Here is an 18,527-nt window from a genome sequence, read left to right as displayed (position 1 = left end):
TATCTAGTTTGGGTTATGTGACATGGTCTCTTAAAAGATAAATGTCTCAAAGTTCTTTAGTCCCTGCTGGCATTTTCCTACTGGCATAGATAGGAGGAGCCAACATGGAATGGCCACTGAATGGCAGCAGCAGGGATTAATTAATAGCATAATAATAAGGAACTGTGGGTGCCACTGTAGATCCTCCCCCATCTTCCTTTTTATGGTAGGTGGATCATGTGGCTGGGGTATATTTCTGTAGCTGGGGTGGTCGATGTGGTACCCTCCAGATGTTGCTGGAGTATAACACCCACCTGCCCCAGAAAGCATGGTCAATGCTCAAGATGAGAGTTGTAGTCCAGCAATGTTTGGCTAACCTTGTCCTATGAAATGGACATGTGTCTGCATGTGTCGGGACACGTTAGTGTGTTGCCTGCAGTGTGTTGCACACCCGCTCCCCGTGCTCCTCCTGGGGCTGGAAAGGGGTTAGTTTAACCCCTGGTTTGCTAGTAGAACTGAATTAGTGTGTCGCAAAATGATGCATGTCTAAAAGGTGTGCCACCAACATGAAAAATTTGGAAAGCTTCGACCTAAGGGTTGTTCCTGCATCCTGCTTGTGCAAAACTATCTGTTGGAGCCATACGTTGGAGACAGGCCCTTAGAATAAGACTGCAGGAAGGCTATAGATGCAGGGCCAAGGAGGACCACCTTTAAGAGTTGTGTAGAAGAGGGAATTTTTGCACATGACAGCTTTCATGCAGAAATAAGAATAGCTGCAGCACTTGGAATTTTCTCGTATCTAGTGGCCCTACTTCTAGATCAGCTAGCTGATGCTGTATATCCAAGTTAACCATAGCACGTTCATTTACTTAACTCTCTTTAATACATGTTCAGATGCTTCTTCTTCTATTAATTCCCATGGATGACTGCCCTGAAATCTAGCTGGCTCCTTAGGAAGTGCCTTTCCTCATATATAGATAGAATTAAGATTTACAACGAGAACTTTACAGTGCTACACCATTATTTGATGTAAGATTGTCCACTACAGTGGTGCCTCGCAAGACGAAATTAATTCGTTCCGCGAGTTTTGTCGTCTTGCGATTTTTTTCGTCTTGTGAAGCACGGTGTCGGGAAAGTTTTGGAAAAGCTTCAAAAATCACCAAAGTCTTTAAAAACCTCAAAAAAGGCTACCACACCCCGTTCTATGAGTTGCTCCTCGAAGTCAAGTCGCAACTGTATTAACGGTGTTAAGAAAAAGGAAACAAACTTGCAAGACGTTTCCGTCTTGCGAAGCAAGTCCATAGGGAAAATCGTCTTGCGAAGCAGCTCAAAAAACAAAAAACCCTTTCGTCTAGCGAGTTTTTTGTGCGAGGCATTCGTCTTGCGAGGTACCACTGTATTAGAAAAGGGTCATCTTAGTGCTGTTTCCAATGAGAGTTTATTAAGACTTTCCAATGGTAGGTAAAAACCAACATTCTGTTAAGCTCATTGTGGAAATTGAGATGACTGACCTGTTTCGGGTTTTTGGTTTTTTTTGCCACTGTTGCTTTAATGTGCAAAATTATAATAAATTATTATGTTTTTAATGCTGCTTTTTACTTATTCTTTAAAAGCCACTTTGTGAGCCTCTGCAGAAGAAAGTGGCACATATATAGAAAAATCTGAAGTATTTCATGGTAAGAAATATCCTTTCCAACTTTAATATGAAAGCTCTATCCTCCCTGCCTTCCCCCCTTAATTTTTAAAGATGAAAATCTTGAAAAGTTAGGATTTACCCAAGCTACCTATATTATACCCCAAAATGCAGTATTTTAAAAATGTATTTGTGTATTATGTGTGCAGAATCTGCATCAAATGTACTTGGTGAGTTAAGAATAAAACTCTGTTTCCTTTTTCTACTTCAAACTTAGATTTTGATTTTATGGAGGCAAAGTCAGCAAGGTGTGTTTGAAATAACAAAGACAAAAAGCAAAAGGCAGCCAAGCGTGAATCAATACTTGGGGTGGGCATGAGTGACATGCAAGAAGGTGCCTTGCAGTGAAGTCTAGAGCAGGACTATCTAGATGCCGTAATCCGAGTTGCTATTGTCATATTTACTACTTTAAATTAGGGCTGTCCATAGACTAAAGTTGAGGTTTTGAAAGACAGTTTACAGTCTTGCTTTAACAGAGTCAGCCACGGCTGAAGATACAACTAGCAGTTTGAAGCTATTCAATGGCAATAGGATATTTCTTCAAACTAATTCATCATCATTTTAAAAATCATCAACACAATGGCTTGGATCCAGATTTGCACAAGTGCTCAATTGCCTCCCCAAAGCTTCCCCAGTGGTTCTGAGAGTCAAGTAGCTCTTCAGAATGAGATGGGATGGGGTGCAAGGGGTCGTCATGCAAGGCACCTCCACCCAATTTTCTCCAATTCCTTCCTCCCACTCTAATCCTCTGTGCTGCGTTCTGGAGAGTCTCCTGATGTCCAGGAGCAGCTTTGGGTTGGGAGGAACTGCAGTAGGGGGAGCATGGGGCAAGTCTAGATCCAAGCCAGTGGCTCTGAACTTTTTAAAATTAGTTGTGCCCACATCCTGTTACTCTCAATGGGACATAACTTGGGGACTTTAGTCACAACTAACTTTAGCTGGATTGGGACCAGCACGTGACCCAATCATACTATTAGCACTTTTCACAGATAAAGTATATGACAAAAAGTGATAATTACTGAGTAAAATAGTCTACCAATTAATACTTCCACAGCCCTAATTTAAATGTGAATCAAGAAACCAATAGTTTAACAGCTGAGCAAAAATGTTTGAAGATATAATCCAAGCTCCATCACTCTCCATTACACTTTGAAAGCTTTCAATAAAATAACATTTGAACCTATCTACTGGGAAGGCACACCTCTCTCAGCCAATCACTGGAGCGATGAATCCCAGCCCGTCATGACACTAGAATGTCAGGAACTAAATTGTTAGAGAAAAAGTTGGTCATCTTTCTGTGATGCAATAAGCATAAACTGGTTATTCTGATTGTGAGACCATTTTAGCCAGGGGAAGAATCAACAGGACAAAAACATTTTACTTGGTAAGATTGTGGCAGGGAAATGAATGTAGTGCTCTCTGCCCATAGAAGCTTGCTATAATGAACCCTGTTTCTGAACACCACCTGATTACTGGGGAAAAGAGGTGGAGGATGAATAAGGCATTAGTTGCTAAAGCTGAAGCCCAAGTCAATTGCAATATGGCCCAATTCTCCTGCAATGCTAGGCCAACCATGGCTTGAATGAACAAACTTGTGGGTTCCCAGAGAAAAGATTGTTGCTGTGGTGCTCGTCCTCAAATCTTGCTGCTGCTGTGCTACTTAGGATCTAGTCATGGTTTGACTTAGCTTCACGTATGAACCCGAGTTTGTTCTTTGTCTCTCCCAATCCACAAACAGCAAACCAGGAACAAAACCTTGGTTACAACTTGTGGCTAGTCTGAAGCAAGACTAATACAATGCTAAACCAAGCCATGCCTTAGACCTGAGTAATTTAACAGCAGCAGGACTGCAGGAGGAGCACAGTGACCGCAATCTTCTCTTCAGGAACCCACACATTTGCTTGTTTACACCAAGTCATGGTTTGGCTTAGCGTTACAGGTGAATTGTGTTTATAACTGCAGAAGAACAACATATACTACAGTTCTGTAGTGTGCTTCAAAATGCAATTCAGCTTCACACCTTACTTGCTGAAACACACACATCCTCTTCCATGGACAATGGGGCACAGAATAATCAGCAATTCAAAAGCAGTTTAAACCCCACATTTCCCCTTCCTGCATTTACAACAGTACCCAGTGCATTCCTCTACCCTGCATCTGACCTCAAACACATACCCTCTCCTGGGACTAGGAAGAGCTCCTTACTACACTGAAATGTGCCATGCTGTGGAAAAACCAGCACTTTCCAAGATGAGGGTGGTGGTGATACGAGACGACGTTTTATACTCACTGAACAACTTCTACGTGGTCCAGAGCCCACTGATCATGGCCTGTGCCATTGTGGCGGGGCTGCCACCAGCGAAGGAGCACTCCCTTCATTCGTGCCTCCCTAAAGGGGCAGACAGAGGAGGAGAAGTTAGAGAGGAGACAAGCAGACGTTTAGCATGCATGGGGGATTATCCTTGAAGAGGCACTGCTTGTGGTCCTTGGACATGACAATACAGCTCTCTCGTAGTCTTATCTGTATATCACGGTCTGTTCCAGGAGATGCAGAGCAGAAAGTCTGAAATGTGTTTGGCAATAAGACTATTCCTATAACAGGAAATAAGACTCCTATGCATTGTTTGAACTACCATGTGCTTCCAGGCTATTTCAAGATTTATCAAGCTTAACAGCGTTCTGAAAAAATATTTGAGGGTGGGGTGCATTTATCATACTAGTATAAGGATGCCAAAGTCAGACGGTCCAATCCTATTAATGGACTTTTAACTAAAAGGTAAAGGTAAAGGAACCCCTGACCATTAGGTCCAGTCATGACCGACTCTGGGGTTGCGGCGCTCATCTCGCTTTACTGGCTGAGGAAGCCAGCGTACAGCTTCTGGGTCATGTGGCCAGCATGACTAAGCCGCTTCTGGCGAACCAGAGCAGCGCACAGAAACACCGTTTACCTTCCCGCCGGAGCGGTACCTATTTATCTACTTGCACTTTGACGTGCTTTCGAACTGCTAGGTTGGCAGGAGCTGGGATTGAGCAACGGGAGCTCAACCCCTTGCGGGGATTCGAACTGCCAACCTTCTGACTGGCAAGTCCTAGGGTCTGTGGTTTAACCCACAGCGCCACCCACGTCCCATGGACTTTTAGCTACAATGTCACAAAGCAGTGGTTTGAGGCAAAGGAGCTAAAATTAGCTGCGTCTTAGCAACTGTTGTGACGTCAGGGGATTCCATATAATATAAGTCAGGATGGATGAGACGCAGGAGTGGCAAGTCACAAAATGTGTTTAATCCTTTCTATACCCATCACTTTTTTATCTGCAAACCCCTAGTAACCTTTCCCCAGTTGATTTGGAAATCCAATCTTGGAACCAGGTTGCAATTGCGGCTACTTCTTTGAAGAGGTCCCCAGACTCCTGCACACTGGAGTCAAGTAACCAGCTGGGAACCTTGAATTTGCTGCTAAATGTCAAGTCTTAGGCTAAGTTTTATTTACTTGCCATAGAACTAGCAGCAGAGGCTTGTCCACTAGGGCAAGTAGGGCAGTGACCCACCAAGCCCAGTCAGTCCTCAGCCAGCTTGCACCTGCCTATCACCTCACAAGCAGTCTAGCAGGTAGTGCTGGCTGTCAGCTTCCTCCTCAGCCTCAGTATTGCAAGGAGGAGGATGGGGACAAAACCAGAATTAGGAAGCTCTGTCTGCCATTGACTATATCTCCATCTTCTCTTTTGGGCTTCCTGCTTTCCACCCTACCAGTTCCAAAGGGCAGCAGGCTCCACTGAGTATAAGTAACGAAGACCAACATGAAATTGTAACAACATCTGTGGGGGAAATTGTCAAATTATAATATCTCTGGAAAAGTCACGAGTGAATACAGACTACATAATTTTTCACTTTTAAACTATATTGGCTCAGAAAATAATAAGTCTTTCTTTCACAGTTCAATTTTTTTTTAAAAAAGGATTTAGTTCTTTAATTAAAAATGCTGGTGTCTCATAAATAACTTTTAACGGTCACATCCATCCCCCTCCAGGGCAAGACCCATTTCACTTTTCAGTGTCTGCCCCACCCACCCTGGTTTTTACTTTAATGTGTGGTTGAGTTTCTTTTGTATGGATTGTCTGCGGTAAGAGAGACTGGTAGTATTACTTGGTACTTACAGTGGTACATTGTAAGACACTCTTTGGGCTTGTATAAAGTCCTTTGGTTGATGTTGTGCAATGACTTGCCATGTAATCCCATTATTTACACTGTACTGGAGCAACACCGCCTTGTCCACCGTATTAGGATCACTTAGATTGGTGTTACAGCTGTCTGTTTGAGAAAGGCTTCCGATTTGCAAAACAAACATTATTTTGCTGGGGAGGAAAAACCATGAGAGGAGAGGTTAAAAGAATAGAATAGAAATTACTTTACTGCATGATCTAACAGTTAAGAGTAAAACTACTAACAATAAAACTGACTCTTAAGATTCTTTGGGAAGAATTTCCATGTGGTGCCAAGGCAATTGTCCCATCAGGGCAAGCAATTTGGCTTGCCAGATGGAACAATCCGTCCCCTCTTCCACTACCTGCTCAGGGTAGTGAGGCAAGGAAAAGACACTTCAAGCTGGAAGGTGATATGTGTGCATGTAGGTCCCCCTTTTCAGAAGCCTGACTGAATGCCTCTGTGTTGGAGGTGAGCTCATCTAGCCATAGCACCATTTGGTCTAGGCCAAATGTGTGGAGGGAAGAACAGAACACAACTCATGTTGCAAAACAATCCCTGTAATTTTATTTCCTAAGGTTATTTTCATTCCACCTGCACCCCTAATATCACTGAATGCCATTGTGTTCAACACTAACTTTCTCATGCAAATTGAAAAATATATATTTAAGATTCATGACAACACAAAATTACCTTGCTCGGGTCAAATCCAGGGGCTTAGTTACAGCTTGCCTTATCTGGCATCCGTTGAAATACAGAGAATCTCCATGTGCAAATGGTGCCAGCTGCCCACATCCATTCCCTATAACCCCACCCTGGATAGTTTCCCAGTTTATTTCAGTTACTCTTGCAGATTCAAAATTATCTTTAATATAACTGGGAAGGTCGTGGCTGAAAACAGAGCAGTCATCCCCTGAAAAGGAATAAATAAAAATTACAATGCTGACAACACTGAGATACTCTAACTGAGAATTTATGTTCATGGTTAAGAAAAGCCTGTGCTTCAGGTTAAGTCCTTGAACTTGGGGCTGAGGGAAAGTGAAAGCTTTTGATGCTCCACTTGAAATATTACCCCAGAAGCGCACCAAGCTCTTTCCCGACACTTTAAAACACTGAAAGTCACTTGTAAGTCCTCAGATACAGGGTCTTTTATTTGTAGACTGATTAAATTATAAACATTCATTGATTTTCAAATAACCTATGTTAAAAATGCCATATATTTTCTTTCCCAGTTTTAGCCCTATATAAAAAATAAATACATGGTGGTGGATCAAGCATCTTATTTCGCACATATATTCAAGACTAGTTGCCATAATGCATCATACTTGTCTTGAGATTGTATTTTATTTAGTGATTTTGTCTTTGCCAGCTAAAACGACATCATTCATAGACATGATGTCTTTTTCAGAGCAGAAACACTATTGATAGGACACTGCTTATGTTTGCACATGTTGGGAATACCGATTAATGCTCTTTGGTAAATATGCTCTTTGGTAAATTCACTATCCTTAGTAAATGTTAATCCCAGACAGCCCTAGGAGTGCATTGTTCCCACCAGTCCGCTGAATGTGTGGCACCACATTTGAGGAACCCAGAACTAATTCCTCTGAACAGTACTTGTACAACCAATAATGGGGCGGTGGAAACCTTCATGTTTCTCTCTCTCATTACTGATGGTATTAGGGCTATACACCACCCAAACCACACCGAGGGACTTATCACTGTAGTTAACCAATCATTCAAATGGCAGTTGTCACGTAGCTGTTCTGGTGCTTTGCTGGATTGTCATTGGAAGGCTGCACCCCTGCAGGACTGAATTTTTCCAATTCAAGATTGAAAACAGAAATGGCTTCCATAAATATGAACTGCAGTTTGAGTTTTAGGTACCCTGTCAGTAGCTGATGGCATGAAGGAGCAATGCCACTCACTTGACAGCAGCTAAGGGTAGGTGCCAGCATAGTGCAAACACATTGGCAGAATTACCAGATTGGTTCTGCTGACCTCCCCATCCCCCTCTTTCCTGGTAAGCAATAGCGGCTCAGCTGCCAGGAGATCAGGTGAGTGCTGCCTCCCCAGCACACCGTCTGCTACCGCAGCCTGTGATTTGTGCAAGCAAGTACACATTTTTTGGGAGGGGCTAGGTGGAGCTAGATCTGCATGAAGTACTATTATTGATAGGTGAAATATGGTCTCTGTATTCACATTTCCAAATTTTTCAGGCACCAGCCACACATTGCCTAGGAGTCTCAGCAGACGTCCTCTGAAGCATGGTGGATTCCAGACCCATTTTGCTGTGTAATACTGAGTTAGTTTCAATGGACTAGGTTTAAACAATAATAATATTAATAAAAAGAACATGACACCTTGGTATCCTTCATCACAAATGCAAATGGCTCCGGTCGTACAGTATCCATGGCCGCCACAGAGTTTTGGGCAGGATTCTCCAATGTACACATGATCAATTGCCCAGCTTTGCTTTTCTGATTCTTCTCCTTTTTGTATCCACCGGAACTGAGTCGCACTGCAAATAAAATAGCCACCGTGAGCCAGAGAGGAATGGCTGGATTATGATGGGGAGACCAGAGTTCGAACTGTCAGTCAGCTAGGAAGCTCTCTGGGTCACCTTGGGCCAGCCCCTCTCTCCCTCTGCCTCACAGTCTCACAGAGTTGTGAGGATGACGTGGGGAGAGGGAAAACCATAAATGCCACACTGAGCTCCTTGGAGGAAAGATGAGATATAATGGTAACAAACAATACATCCTAACATAAAAAGTTTTATTGTAATATTGGCACACATTATAGGCATGTTAGACAATGGATAGAGACTACCATGTGTATGCATGCTGCAGCCTTGGGTGGTGTTTTACTGCCTTTTGTGTATTACAGTTACAACTTTTGCTAGCCTCTGTTTCAAGGGGCTGTGGAAGATGCAGAGCATTAAAATCACAAACGTTATTTTGTCCAGTATATCACAAGTAATGGAGCAGGGTGTCTGCTGAAGCACTGAACCTCCAAGACATTCTCTTGGAAACACTATTTATTTTTACTGTGGGGAATTATTTCCCCAATAATATTGATTATGTACCAGAGCGGAGAGAAAATAATGTTTTAAATTGCCTCTTCTTCTGCGCCCTCAACCAGTGCCAGCTAAGCAGATGATGTTTTATTGCAATGCAATAAGATGACCTTTCAGTAACCTACCTGGATGAGACATGATCTGGCAGCTGGACAGTTATTCTCTTCCAAGTGGAGCTGTTGACAGAGTTATAGATTGTAGCTTCATGGAACTGAAATGGGGAGCAGCCAACACTATTAGAAGACGATGGAAGACATTGTGTCTGGACAAGCTGCCATGAATCTGCCCTGAAAGAAGCAAAGGAAATAATATTGTTACAGCAGCTGAAGAGAATAATAAAAAAGTCGAGTACCTACTAAATGTCATGGAAATGGGTGTATTTTAAAAAATATTATCCTTAACAATATTCTTCCAAGTAGAGTTATAAACAGACAAAGATTGAAGTCCTTTATTCTTTGCCCAGTTATACATTTTCTTATCCTAATCCCATTATATAGGAACTTTGTCAGGAGCAGTGGAATAAATCTGGTAAGAACAGGGTCCCCGTGTAGACCGGATGTTTTGGTTCAATAAGTTTCACAGGCACATTCATGACTTAAACCCTGAAGTGTCAAGTGAATTCCTGCAAATTCCACATTTCTAATTCCATAATGGGTAGGGAGCCAAGCTAGTTTCAAGGATCTTCTGATCGCATAGATCATTAATTAAGAAAAGTGGTCTAACAAGATACGTCAGATTCCAAAGAAATCTGCAATGATGAATTTAGGACAGCTTTAGCTACTCATTCTTTCTATATATTTATTGCATTCTTATGATGATGTTTGGATCTTATTTTATTTATTTACAATTCATTTTAATGTTTATGATCCACGCTTTCATACATATATCAAGATGGCATACAACAGAAATATACAATGAAACCAATCAACCCAAATCTGAAAAACATAATTAAAAAATAATAATAAAACAGCAAAAGATACTGGACGGCTCCAAACAGTGATTTTGCTGTTTAAGTATATGCTAATCTACTTGTATATTTTGGGCCTCTTGAACTGTGTGCCTGTATATAATTTAAATGTAGAATATATAATGATTTTTTAAAGAATTACTTCAAGTTTTCAAGCCCATTCCACAATATACCTCACTGTGGACATAGATTTACCTAGCATCCTTGGTATATTCTAACATCACAGAATGGAGGTCTCCACAAGATGTTGCTTCACAGCCAACTACAATCTGAAACAAACACAATAGCAATTTAATTTTAACTAAAATTAAAGCAACATTCTTCCAGCTTTGACGTTCTCTTTCTTTCCTTCTCCCCTGTCTGTTATAACCTTTTGCATGGGTGAGCCAATGTTTACTAGCCAAACAGGCATCCTAAATTTTCCTGAGCTTCAGTTAATCAACATCCTAGTAAAGGTTGTGCTGTTATAATGACATTCCACTTGTGAGGGGGGAAACTGGCTTTCTTCAGGGGAAAAGGTTGCCCCTGAGATAAATGGAGCACAATAAAATATCCCTTTCCTCTAGTCATTTCTAAAGCCTGGACTTTGAATGGAAGTAGTATTTATGTCTCAATGTTATTGTTAGACACCCTAATGTGGTTCCAATAAATTCTAATAAGCAATATGCAGTAAATATTTGATAGAAATCCGAACCAGGCATCCCACTTGACCCTGTCAGAATTTCTAGGCAAATCTGATGTCTATGGACTCAACATTTTACTTTGGAAGAACAGAAGCTTCTTACTTTAAACTGTATCATATATCCTGGTTGTATAATGAGTTCCCGAGAGGACAGGATATTGTTCGTCTGATCCTTTTTCTTATTTGGCCAGTAGAGATGAAATGATGGGTTGCCACAGAAGCCTGCAGTCCTGACGGCATTTGGGTAGAAACTCCAGTTTTCTTCATGGGAAATGCCTTCTATTAACATCAATTAGACAGAATTAAGGAGAAGTTTCATAATGTTCCAATATGTACTAAACAGATAAAAGTATTTTTTTTTTGTATATTTGTAATAGAATGATAAAATATTCCAAAAAGTGATAGGCAGACGGACAAGACATATATTGTTGGTGCTCTTTTCATCCATATATTGTTGGTGTTCTTTTCATCCTCTTGAACTGTGTGCCTGTATATAATTTAAATGTATAATTTAAATGCTCCACAGAGAAACTTACGGTCTTCAAATAAAAACATCTTGAAGGTCCCAGGCCACAGAGAAGTTAGGCTGGCCTCAACTAGAGCCAGGGCTTTTTCGGCTGTGGCTCCGATCTGGTGGAACACTCTGTCACAAGAGACCAGGGCCCTGCGGGACTTGACATCTTTCCGCAGGGCCTGCAAGACAGAGCTGTTCCACCAGGCCTTTGGCCAGGGCACAGCCTGACTCCCTCCCTCGGCAATCTTCGCGGAGCTCTGGCCCAATGGTTGCCAGTGGCTTGATTTGAATTAATTTTATAATGAATGATTTTAGAGTGTTGTTTGTGCTGTACTTTTGTACTGTTTTATTGTTGTTAGCCGCCCTGAGCCCGGCTTCGGCTGGGGAGGGCGGGATGTAAATAAAATTTATTATTATTATTCTCCCACCAGAGTTCTTTGAGAAGGGGTGTGCATGTACAGTATTTTTTTTTCCATAATGGAAAACATGGTGATGTACAGGGGGCTCCCAGATGGTCACACATCAAAATACTGACCAGACTCATGCATAACTTCAGCATGGTGGTGACCTCATGTGCTTTCAAACTGTACACTGGATTTTATTAGATTTATCATTTTACGCTTGGCATTCAGGAAGCCACAGGCAGTGGCTAATTAACTTACACTGCCTATGACCTTCCCAAAGGCATTAGGAAAAGTAGGAGTGGTGGCATATTTGCCACATTTAACCCTCTATGAATATCTAAGCTAGTGGTGGGGAACCTCCTTCCCACAGCCAAAGTAGGCTGGTAGGGGTCCTAATTTGGATTGTCATCAAATCATGTCCACCTGCCCCACACCTGACATGTGACATCAGGGATGGGGCAAGTAAAGATGCAGCTGAAAAAGAATGACCAGCAACCTTCAGGGTTGCTCTCAGTACCAATCAGCTGATTGGTGCTGACAACAAACCTCACAGGGATCAGCTGTACTGTGGAATTCCCAATCGGGAGCACCATAGTGTAGTTGATCCCTTCCCAAAGCGGGGGTTGCTGGGATCAGCTCCATTACCCAGCTCCTGATTGGGTATTCCCTAGTGTAGCTAATCCCTGCTTTCAGAATTTAAGTTTCACCCCAGGTTCTTTCCTTTGAAGTTGGGTCAACCAGTTGATTGATAGGTGTCTAACTCTGTCCACCTGACAAAATGGCCCACATGGGTGGGGGAGCTCAGTCCATAGCCCCCATCCTCTTAGACCTTTGGTGCTCAGAACTATTTTGTTAAAACTATTCAATTTCAAAATATGGTGATAATATCTATATCTAGGAAGCTTCCTTAGCATTATTTTACAAGATTAATATGTATTTTATTATGAGCAATTTATTTTTTTGGAAAAAAACTTATTAAAAAAGTTCCCTGTGTCTTCTTTAAACTAAAATTCAAATATGGACTTGAAACTCTGTCAATCAACAAAACATAATGGTGAAAAAAATGGTGACTTGCTTGACTCTTACCATCATCAAATGTATCCACCAGTTGACTCGGATTGATCTCTGCTCCTCCAATCAGTACATTATCCAGTGCCCACTGAGCACGATCAAAGCCCGAAACCACAATTCCATTGTTAATTACAAATGGCTGCCACCAACGCAGGCGAGTTGTATTGGTCAGAGCATCTTCTGGGAGCAGGATGTAATCATGTCTGATGGAGATGTATTTCTGATAATCCATCTCATGGAGCAGTGTCCAAGATATTCCTACAGGACAAAGATTCAAGGTAAAGTAAGAACTAATCAATATCTGAGAACTCATGTTGACATTGGATTCAAGTGGTCCACCATTATTCAGTGAGTGGCTTTGAACCAGTCAAAACTATAGATGCCTGAAAATGGATATGATAATATATGATAAACACTTCCTTACTAGCACCTTGATACTAAAGATTTTTGTAAGTGTGCTGATTAGAACTGTTGGTGTAATGTCCATTTGATTAAGTGGTTGCATAATCTTCTTTGGCACTGTGAAGAAATCACTTCTTGTTACTAATATTTTCTGAGGTACAGTTTTGTTCATTAGGAATGTATAGGAGATTCACCATGTGCTGTGTAAATATTACACTGACAGTGAAGATATTAAGAGGAATGTAAGCTGAGTGGTTACCCGGGACGCGGGTGGCGCTGTGGGTAAAACCTCAGCACCTAGGACTTGCCAATCGCATGGTCGGCGGTTCGAATCCCCACGGCGGGGTGCGCTCCCATTGTTCGGTCCCAGCGCCTGCCAACCTAGCAGTTCGAAAGCACCTCCGGGTGCAAGTAGATAAATAGGGACAGCTTACCAGCGGGAAGGTAAACGGCGTTCCGTGTACTGCGCTGGCTTGCCAGATGCAGCTTGTCACGCTGGCCACATGACCCGGAAGTGTCTGCGGACAGCGCTGGCTCCCGGCCTATAGAGTGAGATGAGCGCACAACCCTAGAGTCTGGCAAGACTGGCCCGTACGGGCAGGGGTACCTTAAGCTGAGTGGTTAATGTGCATAAAAACGGGCTACTGTGCACATTCTCCAGGACTCGTGGAGGATGTGAACATAACCCAGGCATGGCCAAACTTGCCCCTCCAGATGTTTTGGGACTACAACTCCCATCATCCCTAGCTAATTGGAGCAGTGGTCAGGGATGATGGGTCTTCTCATAAGGAAGCTGTTCCTGGAGGAAGAACTGTGAGGGGAGAGACTCCATCAGGCAAGGCCTCCTTCCACCTGCCTTGCTCTACCCTCTGCTTCTCAATGTGTATTGTATTCTTTTATGTACTGTGGCTTGCTGTTGTTTTATTGATTATAGTTTAGATATTATTGTAACTGTTGAGCGGATTTCTGTTTAACTTTTATATGCTGATTATTATTTTATACTATTCTAATGATTGTTGAATGCTACTTTTTTGATGGAGGTTGCCTATTTTAAAGTAATGTTTTATCATCACATTTTTGTATTGCATTAGATTGTTATTAGATGTATATTTTTTGTTTCTTCAGCTTGTAAATCGCCTTGAGTATTGTAAGATAGAAAGGCGGTATACAAATTAAAAATGATGATGATGATGATGAATTGTAGTCCCAAAACATCTGGAGGGCCAAGTTTCGCCATGCCTGACATAACCCTTCCATGAAGAGGTGTGCACATTTCCCAGTCAATATACATTGTCAATATATGCACATTCCCCAAAACCTGTTGTATGGAGATTATGTATGTTGACTTGGAAATGTGCACACCTCTTCATAGAAGGGTTATGTGCACATTCTCCATGCGTCCTGGTGAATGTGCACAATCACTCAACTTACATTCCCCTTAACATGTACATGGTATCAGGAGAGCAGCAGGTGGCTAGCTGTCAGATTAAATGTCAGTTGCCTTATAACAAAAATAAAGTGAGTTTAAAGAAGTTAGGTCCTGTTTATTTATAGAAGAGTTTCCAACAGAATATTTCTTGTGCAACAATGGGCGATTCTTAAGAATAAGCCGTTTCATTGTCTTCAACAAGACATGTAGTTAAAGGAGGAACAGTTCATCCAATTTCTTCTGAAATGCAGGAAAATATTGTTCAAGGACAAGAATGAGGGTATGAAAATATATTTCTGAACACCATACAATTTTATTTATCCAAATGGCATGGGAGACATCCAAAATATCTGGATTATCAGAGGAGTTTCAATAAACTAGAGTGTCTGTTTTCACTGGATTATATTGACATATAGCACAGATTTAAGATTTACTGTTATCCCTCCTCCCACACCACATTTTAGTGCCTGTGTGTCTGTGTTACCAGAACAAAAGGCAGAAAAGAGGCCATCTAGGTATACTGAATTAGGGGCTCGCTTTTGCAGCCAGTGATATTAGATAACTATAACTTTCAGGTAACAATTTCAAGAGCAAGGGTTCTGCTCTGCTGCAAATCATACCTCTGTCTGCAGGCAATGTTCTTTTTTTGGATTTCCCCCCGTAACTGTACGGTGCTTAAATATAAGCAGAAATATTTATTAGATATCATTAAAATAGACCCTTGCCTCCATCTGTTGAATAATCCAGCAGAACTCCTTCCTTCCGACATGTTGGTCTGTGACATGTTGTCATGTTGTTTTCACTCCCAATTCTTCCCCAATATTGTAAAAATCTGAATGAAAAGACATTGGTGGGTAATCACAATAATTGTATGCTCCCAAGGAAATAGTAGACATTTCCCCACATAAATGAAATTGAAACAAGTTCAGACAACATATACAAAACAAGGAAGAACCCTCGAATCAGTTGCATGGCGAGTATAAAATACATGCAGAATTGAAACTGTAATGAGTCTTTATTGCATAGTTAAATGACATCTGTATTAGAAGAGGGGTAGCTGGCTTGCAATATTGATAACTGGAGCTCTCAGGTCCCCAAATACAGTAGGAATCAACTAGTGAACACTTGTCCCTTGTATGGCTGGCCCAATACATTTTATTGCCAGAGGTGGATAGCAAATGACCTTTAGGCAGTCACTGACTCTCATCCTAAATTACTTCACAGGGGACTCAGCTAGATTGGTAAAGAAAAAGCGTTTTATATAACACTGTGACACCAGGTGGCGCTGTGGAGTCCCATCTTTCCCTACCAGATTTCCCTGTACAGTATTAGTCTGCAATGCGTTTAACTGAATCGCTTCTTTGACGTGTCTAGATCCAGGCAGGGTTACTAGGAGGGTAAAAATGTAAAAGGAGTGGGACTTATGTATGCCACTTTTAGCTCCTGGAAAACAAATATGATACAACCTAAAACTACAAGAATTTGTAATTCTTGTAACGTAACTGTCATATATGTTGTGAACAGTTCAAACTACTCCCCAAGCGTGTAAAATGGATAGCTATGCAATGTATGTGCACACACATTTACAAGCATGTGCCATTCAAACAAGATTCATTCATTACCCCAGCTGAAGATTTAACTTATAGAGACTCTGGGGAGGAGCACAAACTCTTGTAACTCACACTTTAAAAATAAACATGACAACCTTGTGCCCCAACCATATGCCTCAATCTTCCGCATGTTCAAAGAAACTTCACTATAAATCTTCCCCTCCCCCTTTCCTTCTGGCAGCTGTTAGGCACAGAAATATCTCCATGGATAAAGGAAACTTGGGGTTTGTCTTCAGTGTTAATCCTACCCTGAGAAAACAGTCTAAAATTAACAGACACAACTAACTTAGACCTATTAATTCCAAACAGTCCTTGAAATGGTGTTAGAAGAAACACTACAGGGCACTCTTTTGCCAGTGCTATTTTTCTAGAAAAAAAGGTACTGAAACTCACCATGAACGCCTCCCTCGATCTCTTTTGATGGAAATGGTGCCCACCTGAGAGGTGCCAGAACTGAGTTCTGGTGAGTTCTGGCTGAAGAAAAGCCCTGTCTTTAGCCCCATTTCAGTACCTCATATGCAAGCTCAGTCTACTGTAGCTTGGATCAGGCTATGACCTACTAGTGGGTCCCAACAAATCAACGGCAATTATTTCCCCACTATCCCCACCAAGACTTCTTTTGTCCTTTCCATCTGTGACACCAGAGTGACAGCTAGTGTTCATTGTTATAAAGTGACTACCTGTACAACTAATTACACTGGGGCTTTCAAAGCACTCCTTATCTCCTGCCTTTTCTTGCATATTACATTTTGTAGGCTTAAATCCTTCGTACTGGTGACATACCAAACCTACTGATTTCAAGTGAGGCAACTAAAAATGTATGCAGGATTGCAGTCGCTGACTATATAGACATTTAAGAATGTGAATCATGCTTTGTGCAGTTGTGAAACTGTGGATGATAATAATTTAATGACTCTTTTTACAAAGGCCAGTGAATTGATTCTCTCACTTATTCTTCCAAGTTCTGCCTTCCTTCCTGAGCTGACCCTGAGTGGGTGGTTTAAGGGTAAAAGGCTCATATATACCTTTGTCTGTTCCCACAGCCACTCAGTCTGCCGCTCTATCATTATTTAAACTTTCATTAAAATATATTAGCTATGTTCAACTCTATTAAGTAACCTGACATACTTTGCACCTCGCAAATCCAAGTCTTGAGTGACAGCCTGTCTCACTGTACTGCCTCCAAAATACAGAGCTGTGTCTTCTGCTAGAATCCCGCATTCCATGCAAGCAGTGCCTCCTTCCAGAGACATCCATAAATCCGGTCTAATTTCTTCATTGTCAAAGCGCTCCTTCAGGAAAGTCTGTTAAAGGATTTTAACATTTGAGAAGCCAGTCACCAACTCAAATTTTAGTTGTAAAAGGAATAGACATTTAGCTTTTAAAAATATGTTTTTTCACTCCTACAGTATGCCAAGAGTAATTTTACATGTAAGGTATATTTTGTTGGAACACAAGATTCATGTTTGCTTTAATTAGACGAAACATAAATAAAGGTATTGCATTTTTTAATGTTTATTGGTACTTGCATGTGTAGATTAATTCTAGCACAGACGCGTATTTAATTTTTTTAATACTTTCTATTGTGAAGATTCAGTACAGTCTGCACCAAAAGATATTTAGATTACCTTCAAAGTCTGAGTTAAGTAGCAGTTTGGACCAGAGAAACCTGGATCACAGACACATTGTTCTTTCAGACAGTCTCCATGGCCTCTGCAGTTGTCTGCACAACCAGGTCCAAGATAGAAATTGTCAATGGCCCATTGCATATCAGAGTACTTCTGATAAAATCTAAACCGTACTGGGCTGAGTTAACACATAAACAGAGATAGAGAAAATAAGCAAAAATCACAACACAAATAATATGCATTCATAAACTTGAAGGCCATAGGACATGTCTCTCAACAGACGATACAAGATAATTTTGTATGCAGTTGGGTGTGTGTCTCTGCTTCCATTACTTGCCAACCTGGCCTACTCCCCACCCCCTCAAACTGCCCATCCCCTTGCCAACCCCCACCCTTTATACTTCATCCAACCACACAACCCCTCACATCTTGCCCAACCCCCTTCCTCTTATGGACCACCCAAACACCAACCCTTAGCTTGATCAGTATTTCTTCTGTGTGGTACTTTGCTACTCTCACAAAAGGGAGGATATGTCTAGAAGACCGATATGGCCACTCTGATATTATCAGTAGCTCAGATATTATTTATACTCACTTTCCTACTAGGCTTTCAGGTAGACGGTAAGTTATTCTTTTCCATCCTTTTGTTGGAAAGAAGACAGATGGCTGTGAAACACTCCCAGAACATTTGGGGTCAGCAGGTAAGCACTGAGGTATTAGGTAGCTCCAACTCACTCCAAAGTCAGTAGAATATTGCACATGGACTTGGTTCTGGGCAATTTTTTCTGAGGTTTTGCAGCCGACAGAAATCTAATATAGTACATGTAAAAAGTGACACACATTTTTGTTCCAGACATCGTTTTTTCCAGCAAG

General features: G+C 41.4%; 1 protein-coding gene across 3 annotated transcripts in view; it reads right to left on the bottom strand.

Moving 5' to 3' along the window:
- The window catches only part of RELN (reelin), a 285,563-nt gene that overhangs the window by 5,895 nt on the left and 261,141 nt on the right, over positions 1-18,527 (bottom strand). For all 3 annotated transcript variants that reach the window (XM_081023370.1, XM_081023371.1, XM_081023372.1), the window contains 12 exons: positions 18,250-18,464; positions 17,655-17,832; positions 17,155-17,330; positions 15,142-15,248; positions 12,601-12,843; positions 10,700-10,875; positions 10,110-10,183; positions 9,073-9,234; positions 8,235-8,392; positions 6,565-6,784; positions 5,826-6,023; positions 3,963-4,061 (listed from right to left, as the gene is read on the bottom strand). In XM_081023370.1, the coding sequence (XP_080879496.1) occupies positions 3,963-4,061; positions 5,826-6,023; positions 6,565-6,784; positions 8,235-8,392; positions 9,073-9,234; positions 10,110-10,183; positions 10,700-10,875; positions 12,601-12,843; positions 15,142-15,248; positions 17,155-17,330; positions 17,655-17,832; positions 18,250-18,464 (2,006 nt within the window). The remainder of the gene's footprint in view (positions 1-3,962; positions 4,062-5,825; positions 6,024-6,564; positions 6,785-8,234; positions 8,393-9,072; positions 9,235-10,109; positions 10,184-10,699; positions 10,876-12,600; positions 12,844-15,141; positions 15,249-17,154; positions 17,331-17,654; positions 17,833-18,249; positions 18,465-18,527) is intronic.

Source organism: Podarcis pityusensis (assembly GCF_964106645.2).
Source record: "Podarcis pityusensis genome assembly, chromosome: 10".
Lineage (NCBI taxonomy): Eukaryota > Metazoa > Chordata > Lepidosauria > Squamata > Lacertidae > Podarcis > Podarcis pityusensis.
This window is presented reverse-complemented; position numbering and strand designations above follow the sequence as displayed.